The sequence below is a fragment of the Schistocerca cancellata genome, chromosome 1 (assembly GCF_023864275.1).
Source record: "Schistocerca cancellata isolate TAMUIC-IGC-003103 chromosome 1, iqSchCanc2.1, whole genome shotgun sequence".
NCBI classification, from domain to species: Eukaryota; Metazoa; Arthropoda; class Insecta; order Orthoptera; family Acrididae; genus Schistocerca; species Schistocerca cancellata.
In genome coordinates, this window is record NC_064626.1 from 792,932,908 (window position 1) to 792,953,835 (window position 20,928).

Genomic DNA, 20,928 nt, shown 5'->3' on the forward strand with positions numbered 1-20,928 from the left:
CTGAGCATTACCATATACTGATGTTTCACACGCAATTTATCTGCCGTAGTAGACCACATACAAAAACTCCAACTGATCAAGTGCCTTGGCCAAGTTCCAATGCAAACATTATGACGAATTTTATTCGCCTCCCCTTATGAACTATTTTTTTCTAATCTCACTTAGAACTGTTTAGTTTAATTAAATCTATTTTTTTGCATTTGTCTTACAAATTGGTTGCTTTTGTGACTTTCAAACAGTAGGCTTTTATTACTTGCTTATTTGTTCATTTGATATTGTTTTATCGTCATGGATTGTTTTTACAATCTGTCTATCCAGGTTAACTGGACTAACTTGTTTTGTGATCAAGTAAATCTGGATAGAAGAAATCACCCTTCCGGTGTTTATTGTGAGTGGCTTATTATTTGTTTGTAAGATGCACCAATATAATGAAGAGCGTCATATTTTGCAGCTGTTAATTTATAGTTTTATTAATCAAACCTATTTAATTTCATACGTCATTCTGGTTGAAACTTACAAAGATTTAATCAAGTAGTTGACTTGGCAGCCTCAGCACATTAGTATATTTTCTATTTGTTTAACTTTTCTTGGGTCAGATAGATAGTTACAACGTTACTTAGAGGATGTAATCGGTGGAGATAAAGGACTCGAAATGATTTTGAATTTTGACTTACAATGCTTCCATCCTCCCTGATTACAGTTAAAACAAACTGTCTTGTTTCAAAATTCTGTTACGTGATTTCGAGCTGCATTATCGTCAGGTTGGGAAACAACTGGTGCCACCCTGCTGATTACCAGGTCACCGTAAGGGTGTTCGACACTGTGTGTCATTCTAGCACCGATCGACTGCAATCTAACGAGAAGGCCTTTCAGCGTCACGTGGATTTTATTCTGAAACAAACTACATCTGGTGCACTACTTCTCCCAATAACGTTAGAAATCAATCAGTTATTTCCTTTATTGAAAGAAAAAAAACAGTAAAAGAACTTAAGAACTCGATCTGTAAACGTGTACCTTGATGTAAGACTTGGAGAATCCGGGACCACAGGGAAGTTGGTACGATGACTCATGGATTGGCGGTATTTTCCGCATGGAGGAGCACCCCGTTGACGGCCACCAGTTGATGGCAGATGGAGAAGAAGAATCGGAGGTCAGTTTGGGCGCGTGGCGGAGGAAGCGTCGGCCAGCTGCGGAGAACATAGCGGCGCACCAGTTGCAGGAGCGGATCTGCGGTCGTCGCTGCGGCCACTCTCTCAGCTGTGACTGGGAATGCAGCTAAGGCATCCTGTATGTCGTCACTGACCTGAAAAATTAGGAGGTCCGACGAATCGAATGCCGAATCCTGGTCGGAGAGGAGCTGAGACAAGACACCGGCGCTGGCTTGCTGGGAGGTGGGCCAGAAATTGATGGCGTACCTAAAACGTGAAAGGAATAGGGCCCATCGCTGCAGGCACTGGGAAGTCTTTATAGGTAACTGGGTTGACGGGGAAAATAAGGCCCCGAGAGGCTAATGGTCAGTCATTAAGCGAAAAGACGTACTGTAAAGGTACATGAGGAATTTGGTACAGGCAAACATGATGGCTAGGGCCTCCTTCTCAATTTGGAAATATTTGCATTGGGTATCTGCAAGGGATTTAGATATGTACAGCACTGGGCGTTCTGATCCATCTAGTAGACGGTGCGAAAGGACAGCCCCAACACCATAGTCTGAGGCGTCCGTAGCCAAGAGTAGAGGAAGAGATGGGTTATATGGCGTGAGACACGGCGCAGAGTGCAACCTCCGCTTTAAGGTTTGGAAAGTCGATTCACAAGCCAGGGACCAATAAAAAGGCACGTTCTTTCGGCATAGGTGACGGAGGGGTGCCGCAATGTGGGCGGCGGAGGGAATGAACTTTCGAAAGTAAGCAATTTTACCCAGGGAAGACCGCAATTGGTGGACATCGTGTGGACGAGGAAGGGCCTCTATAGTGGCGATGTGGGAGAAGGTAGGTGCCATTGTGGGAAATGATGTGACCCAGTTAGGAGGTAGCAGGTTGAAAAAAGGAGTATTTAGCAAGGTTGTATTTTAGACCCACAGTCTGCAAGTGCAGGAACAATTGTCATAGATGACTGAGATGTTTATCTGTGGTATGGCCAGTGACGATGATGTCAAGGTAGTTGATACCACCTGGCGCATCCCGCAAGAGCTGTTCCAAGTAATGCTCAAATATAGCTGGTGCACTAGCGATGTCTTACATGAAGCAGTTCAACCAGAACAGCCCACACGGTGTGTTGACGACGGCCAAGTGAGTAGAAGGTTCATCGAAAGGTATTTGGACGTAGGCCTCGGCAAGATCAATCTTCGAAAAAAATTGTCCCACTTCGAGCTTGGAGAACTGGTCCTTGGGACATGGAAGGGTATAGTCTTCAGCCTGTAGCAGAGGGTTAAAAGTAGCCTTGAAGTCGCCACAAACTCGAAGACGCCCATCTAGTCTCTTGAGGATGAGCAAGGGTGTCGCCCACGAGCTATAACACACCGTAGTGACGATTCCATCCCTGGTGAGACAGTCCATTTCTTGTTGAAGAGGTTGCTCGAGGGCATGGGGAACCTGCCGGGCGCAGAAGTACTTCAGGCGGGCAGACGGTTTCAGCTGGAGTGACGCATGAAAATCTTGAGCACAGAAAACGCTCGGCAAGAAGAGGTCCTGGAATTCCATGCACAACGTATCGACTGCCAGAAACGGAATCTGGGAAGACACCAGATGAACATTGTAGTCTATGCTGAAGCCAAAGGCCCAGAAGGTATCCAACCCGAAATGATCCGCCATGGCCATGTTGTTGACCATAAGGAAGATAACTTCCCGGCGAACCGACTTATACAGGATGGAAGCTGCGAACTGACCCAAGAGGGCGATCGCTTGCTTATCGTAAGTAAGGAGGCGTCGAGGTGTGGGCGCCATGGGGGGAGGGGGTGGAGCCCCAATTTTTGCATAAGAGGAATAGTTGATCAGTGAGATCGCTGCTCTAGGATCCACCTGCATCTACAGCAGCTGATCGTTGACCTGAACATCGATCATCAGCTTGGAAGATCCCATAGACTGCACCTGGTTGATATCCATGGGTATAGGCCCCCGATGGTCATTGGCTGGATGAGGAGGGGGCTGCCGAGATCGGCAGACCGAACTGACATTTCCGTTATGGGTACACACTGCACAATATGCCCACCTGACAGGCCAGTCTTCCTGTGCATGGTTCTTAAAGCATCCTGGGCAGAACAGCAGCCAGAGGGGCTGACAGCACTGGCAGGGCACGGGGGCCTCTGTGCACTGATGGTCTGAGCTGGGCCCATGGAGCCATCCAAAGGCACGAATTCCTGGACAGGGCGGCTTCCCTGTCAATGCTGTGCAGAAGAGGATGGTCGGCCCCAGTCATCGGAACAGATGGTGGCAATGTCTCCGACCTCTGCCAGCGATGCTACAGGCTCTGAGGCGTCGTGGTGGTGGAGAGCCGCCACTTGTGACCAGGATACCAAACACTTGTAGGCCGCCATAGAGACTTCGTACTTGAATGCTACATCAATCATCTGGTCCAGAGTAGGATCGTCAAGTCTGAGGGCGTCTCGCCAGAAAGCCATGTCAGAGGCGGTCTGGATGAGGTGGTCGCAGACCATCTCGTCTGTGTAGGATTCTTTGGACACTCATGTGTTGAAGTGGCATTTCCCACTGAGACCCTGCAGTTCCGCTGCCCACTGGCGATAGGATTCACCAGCCTTCTTGTGTCACTGGTAAAATTCGACACGGTCATCCAACATATGGAACCTTCGTTGGTAGTAAGTCATGAGAACCTCACAAATCTGGGAGAAACTGAAAGATCAAGAGATCAAGGCTGGAGTTTCATCAAGAGAACATACACTTTGGACTGGATCCAGGACAAAACTTAGGAACGACGAGCAGCCTCTTGGACAACCTGGTGGATTTGAAAATGCTGCTGGAGCTGCTTCTCATATGTTTCCCAGTCTTCAGCATCCTCGTTGAAAGAGGGAAACGGCGGGGGCGGCGGAACCGGGCGGTTTTGCAACAGTCCCGTAAATAAACGTTCCTGTGTATCCTGAGATTACTTGCAAAACTGTTGAAAACCTTGTAGTAAGTCATTCACACTTTGGACCAGCTGCTGAAGTACAACTTCCGCCATGAGGAAGACACAAGCAGGCACCAACTTGTCGCCACTTGTGTTGTGACTGAAAATTCGCAATTTTTCACAAAACACTACTTTTATTTATGTAAGTTACAAAGTTGATGACTGAACAACAAAAGAAAGGTAACAATAACGATGCCAGTAAAAGTCTCCTAATTGAGGCAAACATAAGTTTACTACTAATTTTCCATACAGGTTCGTGACACCACACACACACTAGTAAAAGTTTAAATCCTAGACGAAAACGTAATCTTCAGTGGCCGATGTCTAGGAGGTCGGCATCCAGAGTGAACTGAACTTCAGGGCTGGTTCTAGCCCCTAAATAGCTGTCTCCAGCCAATCAGGTTTTGGTATAGTGATACTTCCTGCACGTCGTGGCTCGAGCTCCCCCTGCAGGAAGTAGTGCTCGGAATGTCTGTTTCCATTATCTTGTATGTAAATAGCCAGTGTTTACCATAGTGCTTTTGGTATGCCTTGGACGTAGACAACCCCATCCTCTGTGGTGTAATATGGGTTGCCAGCCCTCACTGGCTACCTTGGCTCTAGCATGACACCACCCATCGTTGATTTTAGGTCAGTATTATTTCGTATCGCCAGAAATCGGTATTACACTTAGTAGTAGGGAGTGCGAGATAGGTTCGCCTTGAGCATCAGACTTATAAAGTATGTGTTTGTGTTCCGACATATACAATGGAAACGACTATGTCCAGTCATAAGGAAGGTATGGATCTGACGTGCAGTACTGTGATAGCAAGGGAGGAGTATGTCAAGTCATAAGAATGGTACCTATATTTCGATTTCCAGTCCCACAGCCGTCAGCAGGGTGTATTTCCAATATTTCGTTCATTGTCGAATGTCGTTCAACTGCGATTGCAATTGTAACATTTAGTTGCAAGTACAGGGACAAAATATATATGAGGCCAGTTTTTTCCTAGGACGATTCTGTCTTTTCGTGCTTGGCATGCAGCGCTGGTGATCTGTGGCAAGAATGATTCACATTTGCCATTAACTGTAGGAGCCATCCGAATGCAGAGGTCTGTTGGAGTGTAGAATGTAGCTGACTTAACCGTGTTGACCTCTAGACGGCCGAATAGCGAACTAATACCTGGTATGTGTTGGATAGCTTTCGAGATCGTGTGGAAATTTAATAAGATTCAATATGGACATGTGTTTGCGCTGGAGCATTATTCCCTCCCATGTAAATTGTTTGGTTGACTGCTTCTGCATATTTCGCGCCTTTATTTAGTTGAGAGAACATCGATTGTGGTGTGTGCATCTAGCAGGTAAAAGACAGGTGGAAGGCACGTTTGCTGGTTCTCTAGATGTTGAGAAACACCTTAGTTGACTTTGTAAATTATAGGGATGATTTCGAATCTGTTGCATCACCGACTCTGGTATTCGCAAGTGGAAATATCAGTTTCGTCTATTTTTTTCGAGATCTCACGTACAGGTCTTTGCAGACGGGATAAGTTTCAAGTTACTTAATGGTTTACAGCATGCTCCACCTCGCTAAAGTTTCGGTTTTGTAGAGAAATAATTTCCAGTCTATATCTTCGGAATTATGGTGTGCGAGTGATCAGTGGGATACTGCTGTGTGCTTGATATCGAGAAATACCGTGAAAATGGTATAATATTATGGAAAACCATGCGAAAATACATGTGTTCTTGTAATCCCAGAGTCTGGACATGGGTGTAGAAAAGCAAGTAAGCAGGTCCGGACCAGAAACAGTAACGCATTAGTGCCAAGGGGAAATGAGCCTGAATTTGTAGAACAGTTCTGAAAGTGACTTCGGTCCACTGAGGGTGCTCTGGTCTCACCATGGGAGTGGATGACCACTCATCCTTGCGGGAAGTATCTATTGCTAGTATACCTACAGTGCAATCTGTCTTCGCGGTATATGTATGAGTGTCTGGTGTCGATAGCTATACGAATTGTATAAAAGGAGCGATTTTTATATGGCGCAGGATACCAATTGTATGTTTACTACATCAACGCAGTACACGGTGATATATTGCTGGGTTGGAGATCAGTTTCACACTCTAATATTCAAACTCCTGTCCTTAGTAGGAGAGTAGTGTAATTGAGTAAGAGTCTTTCTGTATTTGAAGACATGTAGGGGCACTTTTCAGGGTTTAATTTTTGGTGCAATACAGCGATCTGTGTAAAATAGCTTTTGCCGCTGAAAGTCTTGTCTGCAAAAAGAAAAAAAGGGTGGACAGTGCTTCCACACCGGAGGCATCAGTAATTCGGCGGGTAAATTCAATAAGAACCAATCATAATGCTCCATTCATTCGTTGACAAAACATCCTTTGGGCCAGGACATAGAAGTCTCCATAAAGTGGTGAGAGCGTTTGCGTATGTTGAAAACAGGAAGGAAAACATGTGATGGACGAGGTGCTACATTAGTACCATGGGGAAGAACGGGTTCGACGTTATTCTGCGCTATTTTCGTTAACAGATTCTGTTAGAGCAAGAATTTCCATGCAGACAAGCTGAGACATCACGAAAGCTCCTACAAAAGCGAGTGTTAACTTTTTCTGGGACGCTATACAATTTCCGAATGGTCGACTTTTTTCTTATATATGTTATGTCAGTATAACATTGAGAAACTTTCAGATGGTATGTGGACGTTTCGCGACGATGCGTCAGCCACCCTGAGCTAGACGCAGCTGGAATGTCCCGTTAGGATTGCTAGGGAGAAAACAGACTGTGCTAGTATGGGTAGCAATGGAACGCATTTCTGCAGCGTCTGCGAGGGTGAGTCGCTCTGCAAATAGATCTTCGCTCCTGTCCTCAGTGGCAGAGCAGTGTAATTGAGTAAGAGTATTTCTGTATTTGACGAAATGCAGGGCTCTTTTACAGGGTTTAACTGTCAGTGCTATATGGCGATCTATAAAAAAGAAAAATAGTTTTTTGTCTGTGAAAGTCTTGTCTGCAGAAAACAATTGCAGACGGTGCTCCCACACTGGCAGCAGTTTGACGGGAAATTTCACTGATGAACGGGCCGTCCAGCTAGGATCGCAGCTGAACATATTTCTATAGGGCGATCTGTGCTGTCAGTTTAACATTGCGAACCTTTTAGCTGCTTTGCACACATCTCTCTCAGCACTTGACCCCCACCGCAGCTATGCGTTGGTGAACACGTATTTTCGACATGAATTTCTCACATGTCATGAATGAAAGGGATGCCACCATCTCATGCTTGCAGAACGAGAATGGACACCTATATGTGGTACGGCAGCGGCGTTGGCTCGTGGCGGCGTTGATGCATGTGCGCGTTGTAGCCTGATACATTGTGATTGGCTATAGTTCGAAAGCATTTTTTACCTGCGCTGAGTGTTTGTGCAGTGCATTATTTTCGGTTGTTTAAGCGTTGTGAGTGTGTTTTTCAGAGCGTTATATATGCATTATTTCGGTAATTTAAGAGTTGATTTCGTTTCTGTACATCAGTATACCGCATTATTTAAGAATAGTTTGCATGTCTGTGTGCTGTGTAGTGCATTATTTGGACAGTTTAGAATTAGTGAGCGTGTCTGCAGAGCGTTTAACATGTGTTATTTCGATAATTTACAACTAGTTTGCGGGTCTGTACACTGTGAATTGCGACCCCAAGCACATCAGAGCGTGTGTTTTGTATCAGTGTAATAAATAAACTATGTCAAATCCATCCCTAAATAAACTGTTCCACTCCTTTCTCTCTCCAGCAGCCCAGCGCAGGCTGAATCTTTTTCCCCTCCAGACCGCGATCTTGGATTACGTCACGGAACTGATGGCAGTGCCCCTGGTGAGTGTACTGTGTACTAGGCCCTGACCTCATGGCGAACACACTCTTTCCCGCCATTTTCCCCGACATCTTGAATTATGTCACAGAATGGATGACAGTGCCCTCTGGTGGCATACTGTGTACTAGGTCAGTTGGATTCCGGACCTCGTGGCAAACACACTGGATAGTGGTAGTGCCTCAAATTGTTTAAATAAAGACTGAATGAAAAATAAAGACTTATGTCCAGCACAAATTGAGTCCTTTTCCTTTCTAGTTCCTGGGAAGAGGTGGCGGTCAGGTGACTTAGGTTAGTAGAGGCAGCCCAAGTGACCTACTGTACCGCCATTTTCTTAGGTTAGTAGAGATAGCCCAAGTGGACTTTCTTTACCTCCAAAATTCAAATTTCTCTCCAATCTCTAGGAAGTGGCGGCAGTCGGATGACTTAGGTTAGTGGAGGTAGCCCAACTGGCGTATATTCCCACCATTTTCTTATGTTAGTAGAGGTAGCCGTGGTGTGTTGCATTGTGCTGATAGAATTTGATCTTACCGCCAATTTTCTGGGGGGGGGGGGGGGGAGGGGAGGGTTGGTTAGGTTAGTGGAGGTAGCCCACCAAAATCTTCCATCTTGGATGGTGTCATCAGATGGCATCATGGTCACCTTCTAGGATGACGTCATCGCCGCCATCTTGTATAACAGTACTTGGGTTGACGCCACCCATGTCCCCCTACTGCCAACAACACCCAGTATGTATATTCCTGTACAGGGAGACATTTTATTTGAAAGTCACTTGCCTGGCGTCGTGGGATAAGTACAATATTGCAGTTCCTGTGTTATTCCGAATTATGATCCAATGCTCCTTCAGACAGGTATACAGTATCTCATGTGCTGATTTCTTCAGCTAATTTTATTACACTCAACGTGCTTGCCTTGTCCAGCATTGCCAGCAATATCACATATCATATACGAGGTGCGACAATAAAGTAATGACACTGATGTGAAAAAAATGTTGATTACCGTTTTAGTCAAGTTTAGTGCTGTCTTCTGATTGCACACACTTTTTCCAGCGCTTCGGCCATTGATGGTAACATTTCTGGAACTGATCTTCTGTAATATCCTCTAAGACCCTCGTCACAGCTTTTTGGACATCTTGTGTTCTTTGAAAATGGGTGTCGTTTGACCGCCATTTAGACTCTTGGAAATAGAAAAAAGTCGCACAGAGCGATATCTGGTGAATAAGGTGGCTGTAGTAGTTCTGAAATTTGTTTTGAGGTTAAAAATTGCTGTACTGACAGAGCAGTATGAGATGGTGCATTATCATGACGCAGAATCCAATTATCAGCAATGTTGGCATGGACACGAAGAACTCTTTTACGAACTCTTTCTAAAATTTCTTTGTAGTAATATTGGTTAACTGTTTGTCCAGGATGCACCCACTCTTTATGAAGAAATCCCTCGGAATCAAAGATGCACACAGGCATGCATTTCACTTTTGACTCTGGCATGCGAGTTTTTTTTGGTCTGGGTGATCCCTTTGAGCAACATTGCGAACTTTGGCGTTTTGTCTCCGGATCATACTGAAAAAAACCATCTTTCATCACCAGTGATAACACGGGTCAACAATTCTGGATTGATTTCTATTTGCTCTAACACATTGGCTGCCACATTTTTCCATGTTTCTCATTGTTGTGGTGTGAGATTTTTGGGGAACATTTTTGCACAAATTTTTCTCATACCAGGATCTTCAGTTATAACTAGGTGAACCATTTCTTGATTGATGTTCAGCTCTTCTGCAATCATTTTCACGGATAATCTTTGATCAGATCATACGAGTTCATGCACCCTGGCCAAGTTGACATCCGTCCATGAGGTTGATGGTCGTGCACTGCGGTCTTCATCTTCAACATTCGTTCTGTCTTCACTAAACATTTTATGTCAATGAAAAACTTGAGCTCTTGACACTACCTCCTCTCCAAAAGCCTTCTGAAGCTTACCGTAAGTTGTCGTCGTGTTTCCACACAATTTAATGCAAAAAAAAATGGCATACTGTTGCGCAATATTATGCGATTCCATTTCCGTGACGAGATACACAAACACATGTTAACTTATTACAGCACAACTCATGACTGACCAGTTGCATCGATGTGCCGCTTGGACTAGAAGCAGCTTATAGACCAAGGTCAAAGATATTCTCCATAAGCAAGAATGCAGGGTTGCCACATCTTGCAAAGAAAATAAGTCTCATTAGTTCATTGTTGCTCCTCGTATATATTGTTGCTCTTCTGTGGTTTCAATACAACCGCCGCGACTACAGCGGTCGCCCTAACATCCAAACAGTTTACCGTCACCGCGAGTTTTGTGTGATCGTCCGTCACCTGGTTCTGTACAAATGCTAGGTGTGACATTGCTAACCATAATTCCGGCTACTCTGCCAAGGACCGTGGAGTTTGCAGTTTCATGTTTGACTTGACTTTTATATTGTGTTTGTCTGCTTGCCTGTTTACAGAATTTCTGCCGTCTCTAAACGATCATGGACATGTGTCTCTGTTATCCTGCATTCCTATCGTAAGAGCAGCTGCAGCTCAGACTGAGCTTGACTAAACTCTTGATAGATGATAATGCATGACTTGTCATAGTATTTTCCCGTTTGCGAATTTTTCTACATTTTCGGAATCACCAATTTTGAGCTATCCTGCATGTGCATCGTGTTAGCAAAAAAGAACTTACACAAACTGTCATATGATGAAAATGTGGAGAGTGATCTCTAACTCCTAAGAGTAAACTTATGACAAACTGAGTCTGTTCCAAGGGACACAAACATACACTATGAGGTTTAAGGTGGTTTCACACTAACAGAACGTCGCCATCACATCAACAGATTCTCCTGACATCAGCGTCATGTCAAGGTTTCTCAGGAAGAATGTTCTGATGGGCCACAGTGTTGCCTACTTGGCGTGCAACTGTTACGTTAAGTACACAGTGTGAATTAATACGGAAGTATTCCCCACTGAGTGCTATCGCGAAAAGATCTTAATATGTGCTATAAGACAATACTAAATTAAAGTATTTTATACATACACTGCAAAATGAACGATACATATCTTGTATTTTCCCAGTGGAATAGCGAAAAGAAAAACGTGGAGTACAGCTGATGCGACATGCAGAAGTTTAAAATAAGAATAGTAATAAATTAATGATGAACAGCAAGTAGCAGAAATATAAGTAAACATAGTTCAAGTACACTCAAACGGCCCATCTAGACATATTGTAGGCAAACCATCAGCTTCTGTCAAGGTGATACTGGACGCCTAAATCTTGAATTTTTCTTCGTAATTTATATTTGTATCTTGCTTAACAGTAAAGAAGTGGTTGTTTGGACATTCTGAAATCCTTCACAGTCTCGATTTCTGCAACAATTCCCGTACTCATTTAGACTCTCACTTCAGGTAGACATATACACACGATCACTTTATATTACACTTTTGGAAAATATAAACGCACGAACACCTGCCAGCACTATATCCATCACAATTATTTTTGCAGTTGATTCTCTTCTGTGAGTTGGTCTATTGAATTACATTCATAGTTAGTTCGTCACATTCAAAATTGGTTTACGTAGGAAATTTCGATACCTGTCGATAGTATTTTTTTTAGCGTGTTTGTCGCTTCCAAATGATATCAACAAAGAGGGGATTTTCGTATAGCATATTTGGGGTCCGTTTCCTCTGTTAACCTTATTGTAGTCTCTTGAGTCAAAGCAGCTCAACCACAGTAACATCCTTGAAATTACTTCATTTGTTGGCATTTTGCAAACTGTGCTATGAGAATTTCCGACCGCACGTTTGGCACATTTTCTAACGTTATTATCACAGTGGTATTATTATGGTGACGTATTTGCTAGTTTTCCATGCCTCTGATGACGCAGCTTTTAAACGAGAACTTGTTTTTCAAAGTGTATAATGATCCGTGGAGAGTGTTATATCTTCTTAAGCAGACGTTACTACTTTGTGCATTGTTTACGATTTCGGCGTAAACCAGAGTATAGCACTACTGTACGCTTTAGGAGTTTGCGTCATCGCGGTTCTCATAAGTTGTGTTGAGGACTGTGTGTCCAACTCGGAGTTGTAGAGATGTTTTTACGGGAGTTAATAATTGTTTTAATATTCGGTTTCGTTATTGCGAGTGAACATAACAAATATTCTGCCGGTGCAAATGTGAAATCTGACATTTTAAGTGAATCAGGAAATTACTTTAGAACACTGCAAAAACCATTTAGAATGGCAAAATTAAATATGTTATGGTCCAAGGCACAATTGGTGAGTGACGTCATCTGCAGTACTATAATTTATGTAGCGCTTTTACACTTGACAGGAGCAAATTAACAGGAATGATATTAAATGATAGAAGGTTTTATTAGAATGTCGCGGGTTGAAACGAAGTAGCCACAGTTATTCGTTAGACGTTTCTCATCATTCTTATCACATTACGGTTACGTGAAGTGGCATAAAATTATATTGTTCTCATTCTGCACGTATGCCTACATTTCGTGAGTACTGAACTCGGTGGCTGATGTTCAGTTTTTTCATTTAATTGGATATTGTTTGTGTCCTGGTTCATCCGATCGTTCTCCATTTGGCACACTGCTTGTGCTTTTTTATTGTTTTTCATATGTGTCTTGAAAGCAACAAATTGATTTATGCTTTACTTTTCTGCACTGTTAGTAATTACATGCAGGCACAGCTGCGATACCAGGCGTTGCCCAATAAAGCCATTCCATGTGGATGATTTCTAGCTGTAATGAATTATAAGTAATTCTGTGCGACTTTCTCCCTCTTACTTTATAGTCTTGTTTCCTTCAAGCTTTCTTCCTTTTAACTTGTACCAGGTAAAGAAATAAGGGTTAGTAAACAACATGATACCAGGTGAAGAAATAAGGGTTAGTAAGCAACATGATACCATGCTGATAGACCACCAGTGTCATCCACATGCTGGAAACAGGAGCTTGCATGGGAATATGGATTTTGAGTGGACAAACACAAGAAAAGAAAATCAACCTGTTGTATTAATCATATGATCTAGACCAACAAAGCCTCCTCACTGGATCATCATTCCATTAGATCTGTATAGAATTAGCACACAACATGAATCAGGCCACCACCTTCTCAATGGATTAGAATATAAACAAATTTTTCATGTCATCATATCCCTAACCAACATTTGGAACAATTGAAATATGAGCCTATCGCAAAATCATGCAAACACCATGACACATACAAAAAGTAAACAGCATACCTTAAACAGGTCGCACAAATGACACCTATTATAGCACTGTAAAAACATTCACATGACCCCATACTTGAAAGAATGTACTGACTGACAGCATTGTGTGCTAGATCCAAGAAACCATGTATTATTATGGCAGCAAACGTTTATTTATGGGTCTATCAGTTGACACTGCTTTGTAGCTGTAAGTTCTTCTCTGTCCCTGTTATTGTGTCATTTAGTGCTTGGAGCCATTTTTGTGGTTTGAGAATTTCCAGATAATGAAGATGCTTCTGTATGATTATCAAAATACTGTTAGCTTCTGTGATGAGTGACTGACCTCAGGAAAACGGATGGATAGTGACGTATTGCCCTGACACATGCGGCCACTTACATGAGGTTGTTGTGGCAATTTATCCGTGTTGTGTTAGATTAGATTCATTTTTCGTTCCATAGACCTAAAAAAATGAGATGATTCTCGTGGGTGTGGAACATGTCACAAAATATAACATAAAACATTTTAATATAGTACTTTCTACCCTGATAATTTTTCAGGAGATTGTCAAAATAGGTGAATACAATGTGGTACACTGGAGCAGCTAATATTTACAGAATTAACACACTGTCAGGATGAAACACTGTTATGAAATATTAATAAATTTATTGTACAGAAAATACCTAATCTTGACTGTTGTTATCAAGTGCTATCAAAACTGAAATCTAACGGATATTTTTACTTAAGCTGGCTTAACAGTCTCTGTTAGGATATTCATCTATGGAGTAGCCTATCAGAAAGTCTTTCAAACTCTGTTTAAACCCTGCTTTATCTGAACCCAAGTTTATAATGGTTGCCTTCAGTTTATTGAAAATGTGTGTTCCTGAATATTAGACCCCTTTTTGGACCAAGATAAGTGATTTTAGGTCTTTATGTAGAGTGTTCTTATTCCTAGTATTGATACAATGTATTGAGCTGTTGGTTGGAAATAGAGATGTATTACTTGCAACAAATTTCATTAAGGAATAAATTTTTATTTGTATTATGTTAGTGCTGGGATTCCATACAGATTAATGTAACACACAATTAGAACTCTTAACTTTACTAACAAAACTGCTAATCGTGTGTTTGGTCAACTAAATGTGAAATGAGGTAACATAGACATACAAAGCAAAAGAGAGACTGCTCTTATTTTGTTTCACTTTTCACTTACAATCTATTAGTCACTTCATCAGCTGGTGTATTTACATTTATTCGCACATTTCGTCTCATAGATTTTCATACTTTTGCTGTATAACACTAAGCACTAAAGTTCTCAAAGATTTCAAGAACATCGTTCTCATTCTTTTATTCGGGTCGACAGAAGCATCCGATCCCACATGTCGGCTTTGACCCGTGACGTAAGGGTGTTATCGTGTGTGACGTCATGACGGCGCAGAGTTTGGTTTGTGTGTGTGGCGTGTTTGTAGATGTCATCGTGTTGTGGTTTGTTGTGCTCTCTGTGGTATGTTCAGGGTTTTCGTTTGTGTGGTGTAATGGGCTCAGTTTGCTTTTGCTCATTATCCAGAATTGTTCGAGTCTCGGCTGTGTTTGTAGTGGAATTCGCTTCAGTGAGTTAACGATTTTGTGTGAAGGTTAATTTAGTGTTGTTCGCTGTATATCGTGTGGTAATTTTTGTAAAATTAATCGGTTGTTGTTTTTGTTCAGGAACGGATATGACGGATAAAATTAACAGTGCGCAGGTCAAGGGAAGTGTTTGATCCCAATGTGTGGCTGTGTATGTTGATATTGGTATCGGGAGATGTTTTTGAGCTATATAGGCCAAGGGAAGTGTTTGATCCTAATTTATGGGATCGGGATCTGCTGTTGAGCTATATGGGTCAAGGGAAGTGTCCGATTCCAGATGATATTGTGTTTAGTGGTATTTGAGGAGTTTTGTGATGTTGGTTTTTTTTCGTCGTTTTGTGTGGTTTTGTATGGGGGTTGGTGTCTAAATTTGTTTATATTTACTTTGCTCTCAAAAACACCCCATTTCCCGTGCTTTGCCCGTTAGTGTCATTAGGCTTTTTGTGGAAAGTGTGTGTGTTTGTTTTTCGATGTATTTTCGTCCTCAGAATGTGTAAGTGCCGACTTTATATGCGCCATATTGGAATTGTGGTTTGTTGGTCGTTTCCGCCATATTTGTGACGTCATGGGTCAAAGCAGACGGGTGGGATCGGACACTTTCGTATTTCCTTTTATTCTCCCAATATTTATCTTAGTATCACTCCTTATCACAGTATTAAATAGGTAAGGTGTTTGTGCTGATAATAGTACTTGTAAGCACATAAGAAGTAGGTGTTGAAAATTATTCCAACACACAGCTACCTAATTTTTCTTGTTGTTTGTTGTTGTGGTCTTCAGTCCTGAGACTGGTTTGATGCAGCTCTCCATGCTACTCTATCCTGTGCTAGCTTCTTCATCTCCCAGTACCTACTGCAACCTACATCCTTCTGAATCTGCTTAGTGTATTCATCTCTTGGTCTCCCCCTACGATTTTTACCCTCCACGCTGCCCTCCAATACTAAATTGGTGATCCCTTGATGCCTCAACAAATGTCCTACCAACCGATCCCTTCTTCTGGTCAAGTTGTGCCACAAACTTCTCTTCTCCCCAATCCTATTCAATACTTCCTCATTAGTTATGTGATCTACCCATCTAATCTTCAGCATTCTTCTGTAGCACCACATTTCAAAAGCTTCTATTCTCTTCTTGTCCAAACTATTTACCGTCCATGTTTCACTTCCATACATGGCTACACTCCATACAAATACTTTCAGAAATGACTTCCTGACGCTTAAATCTATACTAGATGTTAACAAATTTCTCTTCTTCAGAAACGCTTTCCTTGCCATTGCCAGTCTACATTTTATATCCTCTCTACTTTGACCATCATCAGTTATTTTGCTCCCCAAATAGCAAAACTCCTTTACTACTTTAAGTGTTTCATTTCCTAATCTAATACCCTCAACATCACCCGACTTAATTCAACTACATTCCATCATCCTCGTTTTGCTTTTGTTGATGTTCATCTTATATCCTCCCTTCAAGACACCATCCATTCCGTTCAACTGCTCTTCCAATTTTTCTAGTAAGAACAAAAACTAGTCAAGTAATTATGCAAGGAAAGGAGGTCATGGTAGAAGTTCATGGAAGAATTTGTTTCTGTTGTAGAGTCCCATTGAGAAGGCTGCAGGGAAATGTCTGCAGTGCCAGTCAGTAACATTAGACAATCATTTGTCATCCCTAGTTAATATTTTCCAAGTGATGAAAAATCTTGAGTGCATAATTTGTATATTTAGAGAAAGGTTTTCGCATGCAGTGTTGACTGCAATGCACTTTTTGAAATTTTAAACATAGCAGATATAAAATATTCAGGGTGTGAAAGGTTTACGAGAACTTGTATGGAAACTAGATTGAAGTTATAAGAGTTGAAACTACGTAAAAGGAAAGCAGTTACTGCGAAGGCAATGAGACAAGGTGGTAGACTATACTCCATCTCATTCAATTTGTGTATTGAGGAGGCAGTTAATGGAACTAGATTTTGTATATATATATATATATATATATATATATATATATATATATATATATATATATATATATATATATATATATATATATATATATATATATATATAAACACAGATGATGTGACTTACCAAACGAAAGTGCTGGCAGGTCGATAGACACACAAACATACACACAAAATTCAAGCTTTAGCAACAAACGGTTGCTTCATCAGGAAAGAGGGAAGGAGAAAAAAAGGTTCAAATGGCTCTGAGCACTATGGGAGTCAACAGCTGAGGTCATTAGTCCCCTAGAACTTAGAACTAGTTAAACCTAACTAACCTAAGGACATCACAAACATCCATGCCCGAGGCAGGATTTGAACCTGCGACCGTAGCGGTCTTGCGGTTCCAGACTGCAGCGCCTTTAACCGCACGGCCACTTCGGCCGGCGAGGGAAGGAGAGGGAAAGACGAAAGGATGTGGGTTTTAAGGAAGAGGGTAAGGAGTCATTCCAATCCCGGGAGCAGAAAGACTTACCTTAGGGGGAAAACAGGACAGGTATACACTCGCGCGCACACACACACACACACACATATCCATCCGTACACACACAGACACAAGCAGACATTTGTAAAAGCAAAGAGTTTGGGCAGAGATGTCAGTTGAGGCGGAAGTACAGAGGCAATGGCGGATAACGAGAAGAGAGGATATACTGAAGGGCAAGTTCCCATCTCCGGAGTTCTGACAGGTGGGTGTTAGTGGGAAGTATCCAGATAACCCGGACGGTGTAACACTGTGCCAAGATGTGCTGGCCATGCACCTAGGCATGTTTAGCCACAGGGTGACCCTCATTACCAACAAACACTGTGTGCCTGTGTCTATTCATGCGAGTGGACAGTTTGTTGCTGGTCATTCCACATAGAAAGCTTCACAGTGCAGGCAGGTCAGTTGGTAAATCACGTGGGTGCTTTCACATGTGGCTCTCCTTTTGATTGTGTACACCTTCCGAGTTACAGGACTGGAGTAGGTGGTGGTGGGAGGATGCATGAGACAGGTTTTACACCGGGGGTGGTTACAAGGGTAGGAGCCAGAGGGTAGGGAAGGTGGTTTGGGGATTTGATAGGGATGAACTAAGAGGTTACGAAGGTTAGGTGGTCAGCGGAAAGACACTCTTGGTGGAGTGGGGAGGATTTCATGAAGGATGGATCTCATTTCAGGGCAGGATTTGAGGAAGTCGTATCCCTGCTGGAGAGCCACATTCAGAGTCTGATCCAGTCCCAGAAAGTATCCTGTCACAAGTGGGGCACTTTTGTGGTTCTTCTGTGGGAGGTTCTGGGCTTGAGGGGATGAGGAAGTGGCTCTGGTTATTTGCTTCTGTACCAGGTCGGGAGGGTAGTTGTGGGATGCGAAAGCTGTTTTCAGATTGTTGGTGTAATGGTTCAGGGATTCCGGACTGGAGCAGACTCATTTGCCACGAAGACCTAGGCTGTAGGGAAGGAACCATTTGATGTGGAATGGGTGGCAGCTGTCATAATGGAGGTACTGTTGCTTGTTGGTGGGTTTGATGTGGACGGATGTGTGAAGCTGGCCATTGGGCAGATGGAGGTCAACATCAAGGAAAGTGGCATGGGATTTGGATTAGGACTAGGTGAATCTGATGGAACCAAAGGAGTTGAGGTTGGAGAGGAAATTCTGGAGTTCTTCTTCACTGTGAATCCAGATCATGAAGATATCATCAATAAATCTGTACCAAACTTTGGGTTGGCAGGGCTGGGTAACCAAGAGGGCTTCCTCTAAGCGACCCATGAATACGTTGGCGTACGAGGGGGCCATCCAGGTACCCATGGCTGTTCCCTTTAATTGTTGGTATGTCTGGCCTCCAAAAGTGAAGAAGTTGTGGGTCAGGATGAAGCTGGCTAAGGTAATGAGGAAAGAGGCTTTAGGTAGGGTGGCAGGTGATCGGCGTGAAAGGAAGTGCTCCATCGCAGCGAAGCCCTGGACGTGCGGAATATTTGTGTATAAGGAAGTGGCATCAATAGTTACAAGGATGGTTTCCGGGGGTAACAGATTGGGTAAGGATTCCAGGCGTTCGAGAAAGTGGTTGGTGTCTATGATGAAAGATGGGAGACTGCATGTAATGGGTTGAAGGTGTTGATCTACGTAGGCAGAGATACGTTCTGTGGGGACTTGGTAACCAGCTACAATGGGCCGGCCGGGATGATTGGGTTTGTGAATTTTAGGAAGAAGGTGGGGTTGCAGGGTGTCTTGGGGTCAGGAGGTTGATGGAGTCAAGTGAAAGGTTTTGTAGGGGACCTAAGGTTCTGAGGATTCCTTGAAGCTCCACCTGGACATCAGGAATGGGATTACCTTGGCAAACTTTGTAAGTAGTGTTGCCTGAAAGCTGACGCAGTCCCTCAGCCAAGTACTCCCAACGATCAAGTACCACAGTCGTGGAACCCTTGTCCCCCGGAAGAATGACGATGGATTGGTCAGCCTTCAGATCACGGATAGCCTGGGCTTCAGCAGTGGTGATGTTGGGAGTAGGATTAAGGTTTTTTAAGAAGGATTGAGAGGCAAGGCTGGAAGTCAGAAATTCCTAGAAGGTTTGGAGAGGGTGATTTTGAGGAAGAGGAGGTGGGTCCCACTGTGACGGAGGACGGAACTGTTCCAGGCAGGGTTCAATTTGGATAGTGTCTTGGGGATTTGGATCATTAGGAGTAGGATTAGGATCATTTTTCTTCGTGGCAAAGTGATATTTCCAGCAGAGAGTATGAGTGTAGGACAGTAAATCTTTGACAAGGGCTGTTTGGTTGAATCTGGGAGTGGGGCTGAAGGTGAGGCCTTTGGATAGGACAGAGGTTTCTGATTGGGAGAGAGGTTTGGAGGAAAGGTTAACTACTGAATTAGGGTGTTGTGGTTCCAGATTGTGTTGATTGGAATTGTGAGGTTTTGGAGGGAGTGGTGGTGGAAGTGGGAGATTGAGTAGATGGGAGAGACTGGGTTTGTGTGCAATGAGAGGAGGTTGAGGTTTGGTGGAAATGATTGGAATGACTCCTTACCCTCTCCCTTAAAACCCACATCCTTTTGTCTTTCCCTCTCCCTCCCTCTTTCCTGATGAAGCAACCGTTGGTTCCGAAAGCTTGAATTTTGTGTGTATGTTTGTTTTTGTTTGTGCGTCTGTCGACCTGCCAGCGCTTTCGTTTGGTAAGTCACATCATCTGTGTTTTTAGATATATTTTTCCCATGTGGAATGTTTCCCTCTATTATATCCATATCATTAATTTGAACCCAACAATTACGTTTGTTATTGTCACTGTTGCATATCGAAATCTTTTCTGTCGTCGTATTTTCTCTCTCTGTTTTTGCCACTAGTTTCACTTTGTATTCACCTTCTCCTTTTTACCGTAATCTACTATACAATTTTATCCCGCCTATATATACTCAATAATACGTAACCCACTTCCAAACCATAGCCAAAAAAAAAAAAAATTCTTCCGCTTTCAACACTACCGCTGCTATAAAATTCACCGTTCACAAACAGTTCCTTTCACCTATTAAACAACCATTTCGGCTGGTTCTAATAACTTTCGCTTTATTTCCATTTCCGTTTTTCCCACATCACTGATCATTTTTAGCCGCTTCCCACAGGTTTTAACGTCATTATTTCTTCGTCAGACAATTGTTAGCCTCATTTTCATAATCTGCCACCACAAAACCACTCCTTTTAATACATTTACACGCAGTTTTTTCGAAATTTTCCTGAATTTCTCCACCCTTTAACGTGTTTTGGCAGCAACACAACCACCTAACCCTTGTGCACATCGTTGTCTACCAACCCAAGTTGACCACAGGATCAACATAGCCCAGCTTTAACCAACACTTTTTCGCCTTTCTTCACACCAGATCTCCAGTTGCTTTCTAGTTCACCTTTATCTCTCTCCATATATTTTTATTTTCATTTTCATTTCAGCCTAATGTTACACTTTCCACCTTCTAATACCATGTCACCTTCACAATGACCCCATTAAGTTTTATTTACATTCCCTCCGCAAACATGCCTTCGCCCTAGCCAGGTTACGCTCCCATATTTTATTTTCTCAGGCTTGTCTGACATTTGGCATTACCCCCAAAGGCGTAACACTTAAAGTTCCCATCTCTGGCTGCAACCCTTCTTTCCATCAGTCC

The 20,928-nt window shown here is 42.8% G+C and overlaps 1 protein-coding gene across 2 annotated transcripts in view; it reads left to right on the top strand.

The window, feature by feature from the left end:
* Positions 1-11,948: 11,948 nt before the first annotated feature.
* LOC126187689 (alpha-2-macroglobulin receptor-associated protein) overlaps positions 11,949-20,928 on the top strand; it is a 71,449-nt gene continuing 62,469 nt past the window's right edge. For both annotated transcript variants that reach the window (XM_049928940.1, XM_049928933.1), the window contains exon 1: positions 11,949-12,251. In XM_049928940.1, the coding sequence (XP_049784897.1) occupies positions 12,066-12,251 (186 nt within the window). In that variant the 5' untranslated portion in view covers positions 11,949-12,065. The remainder of the gene's footprint in view (positions 12,252-20,928) is intronic.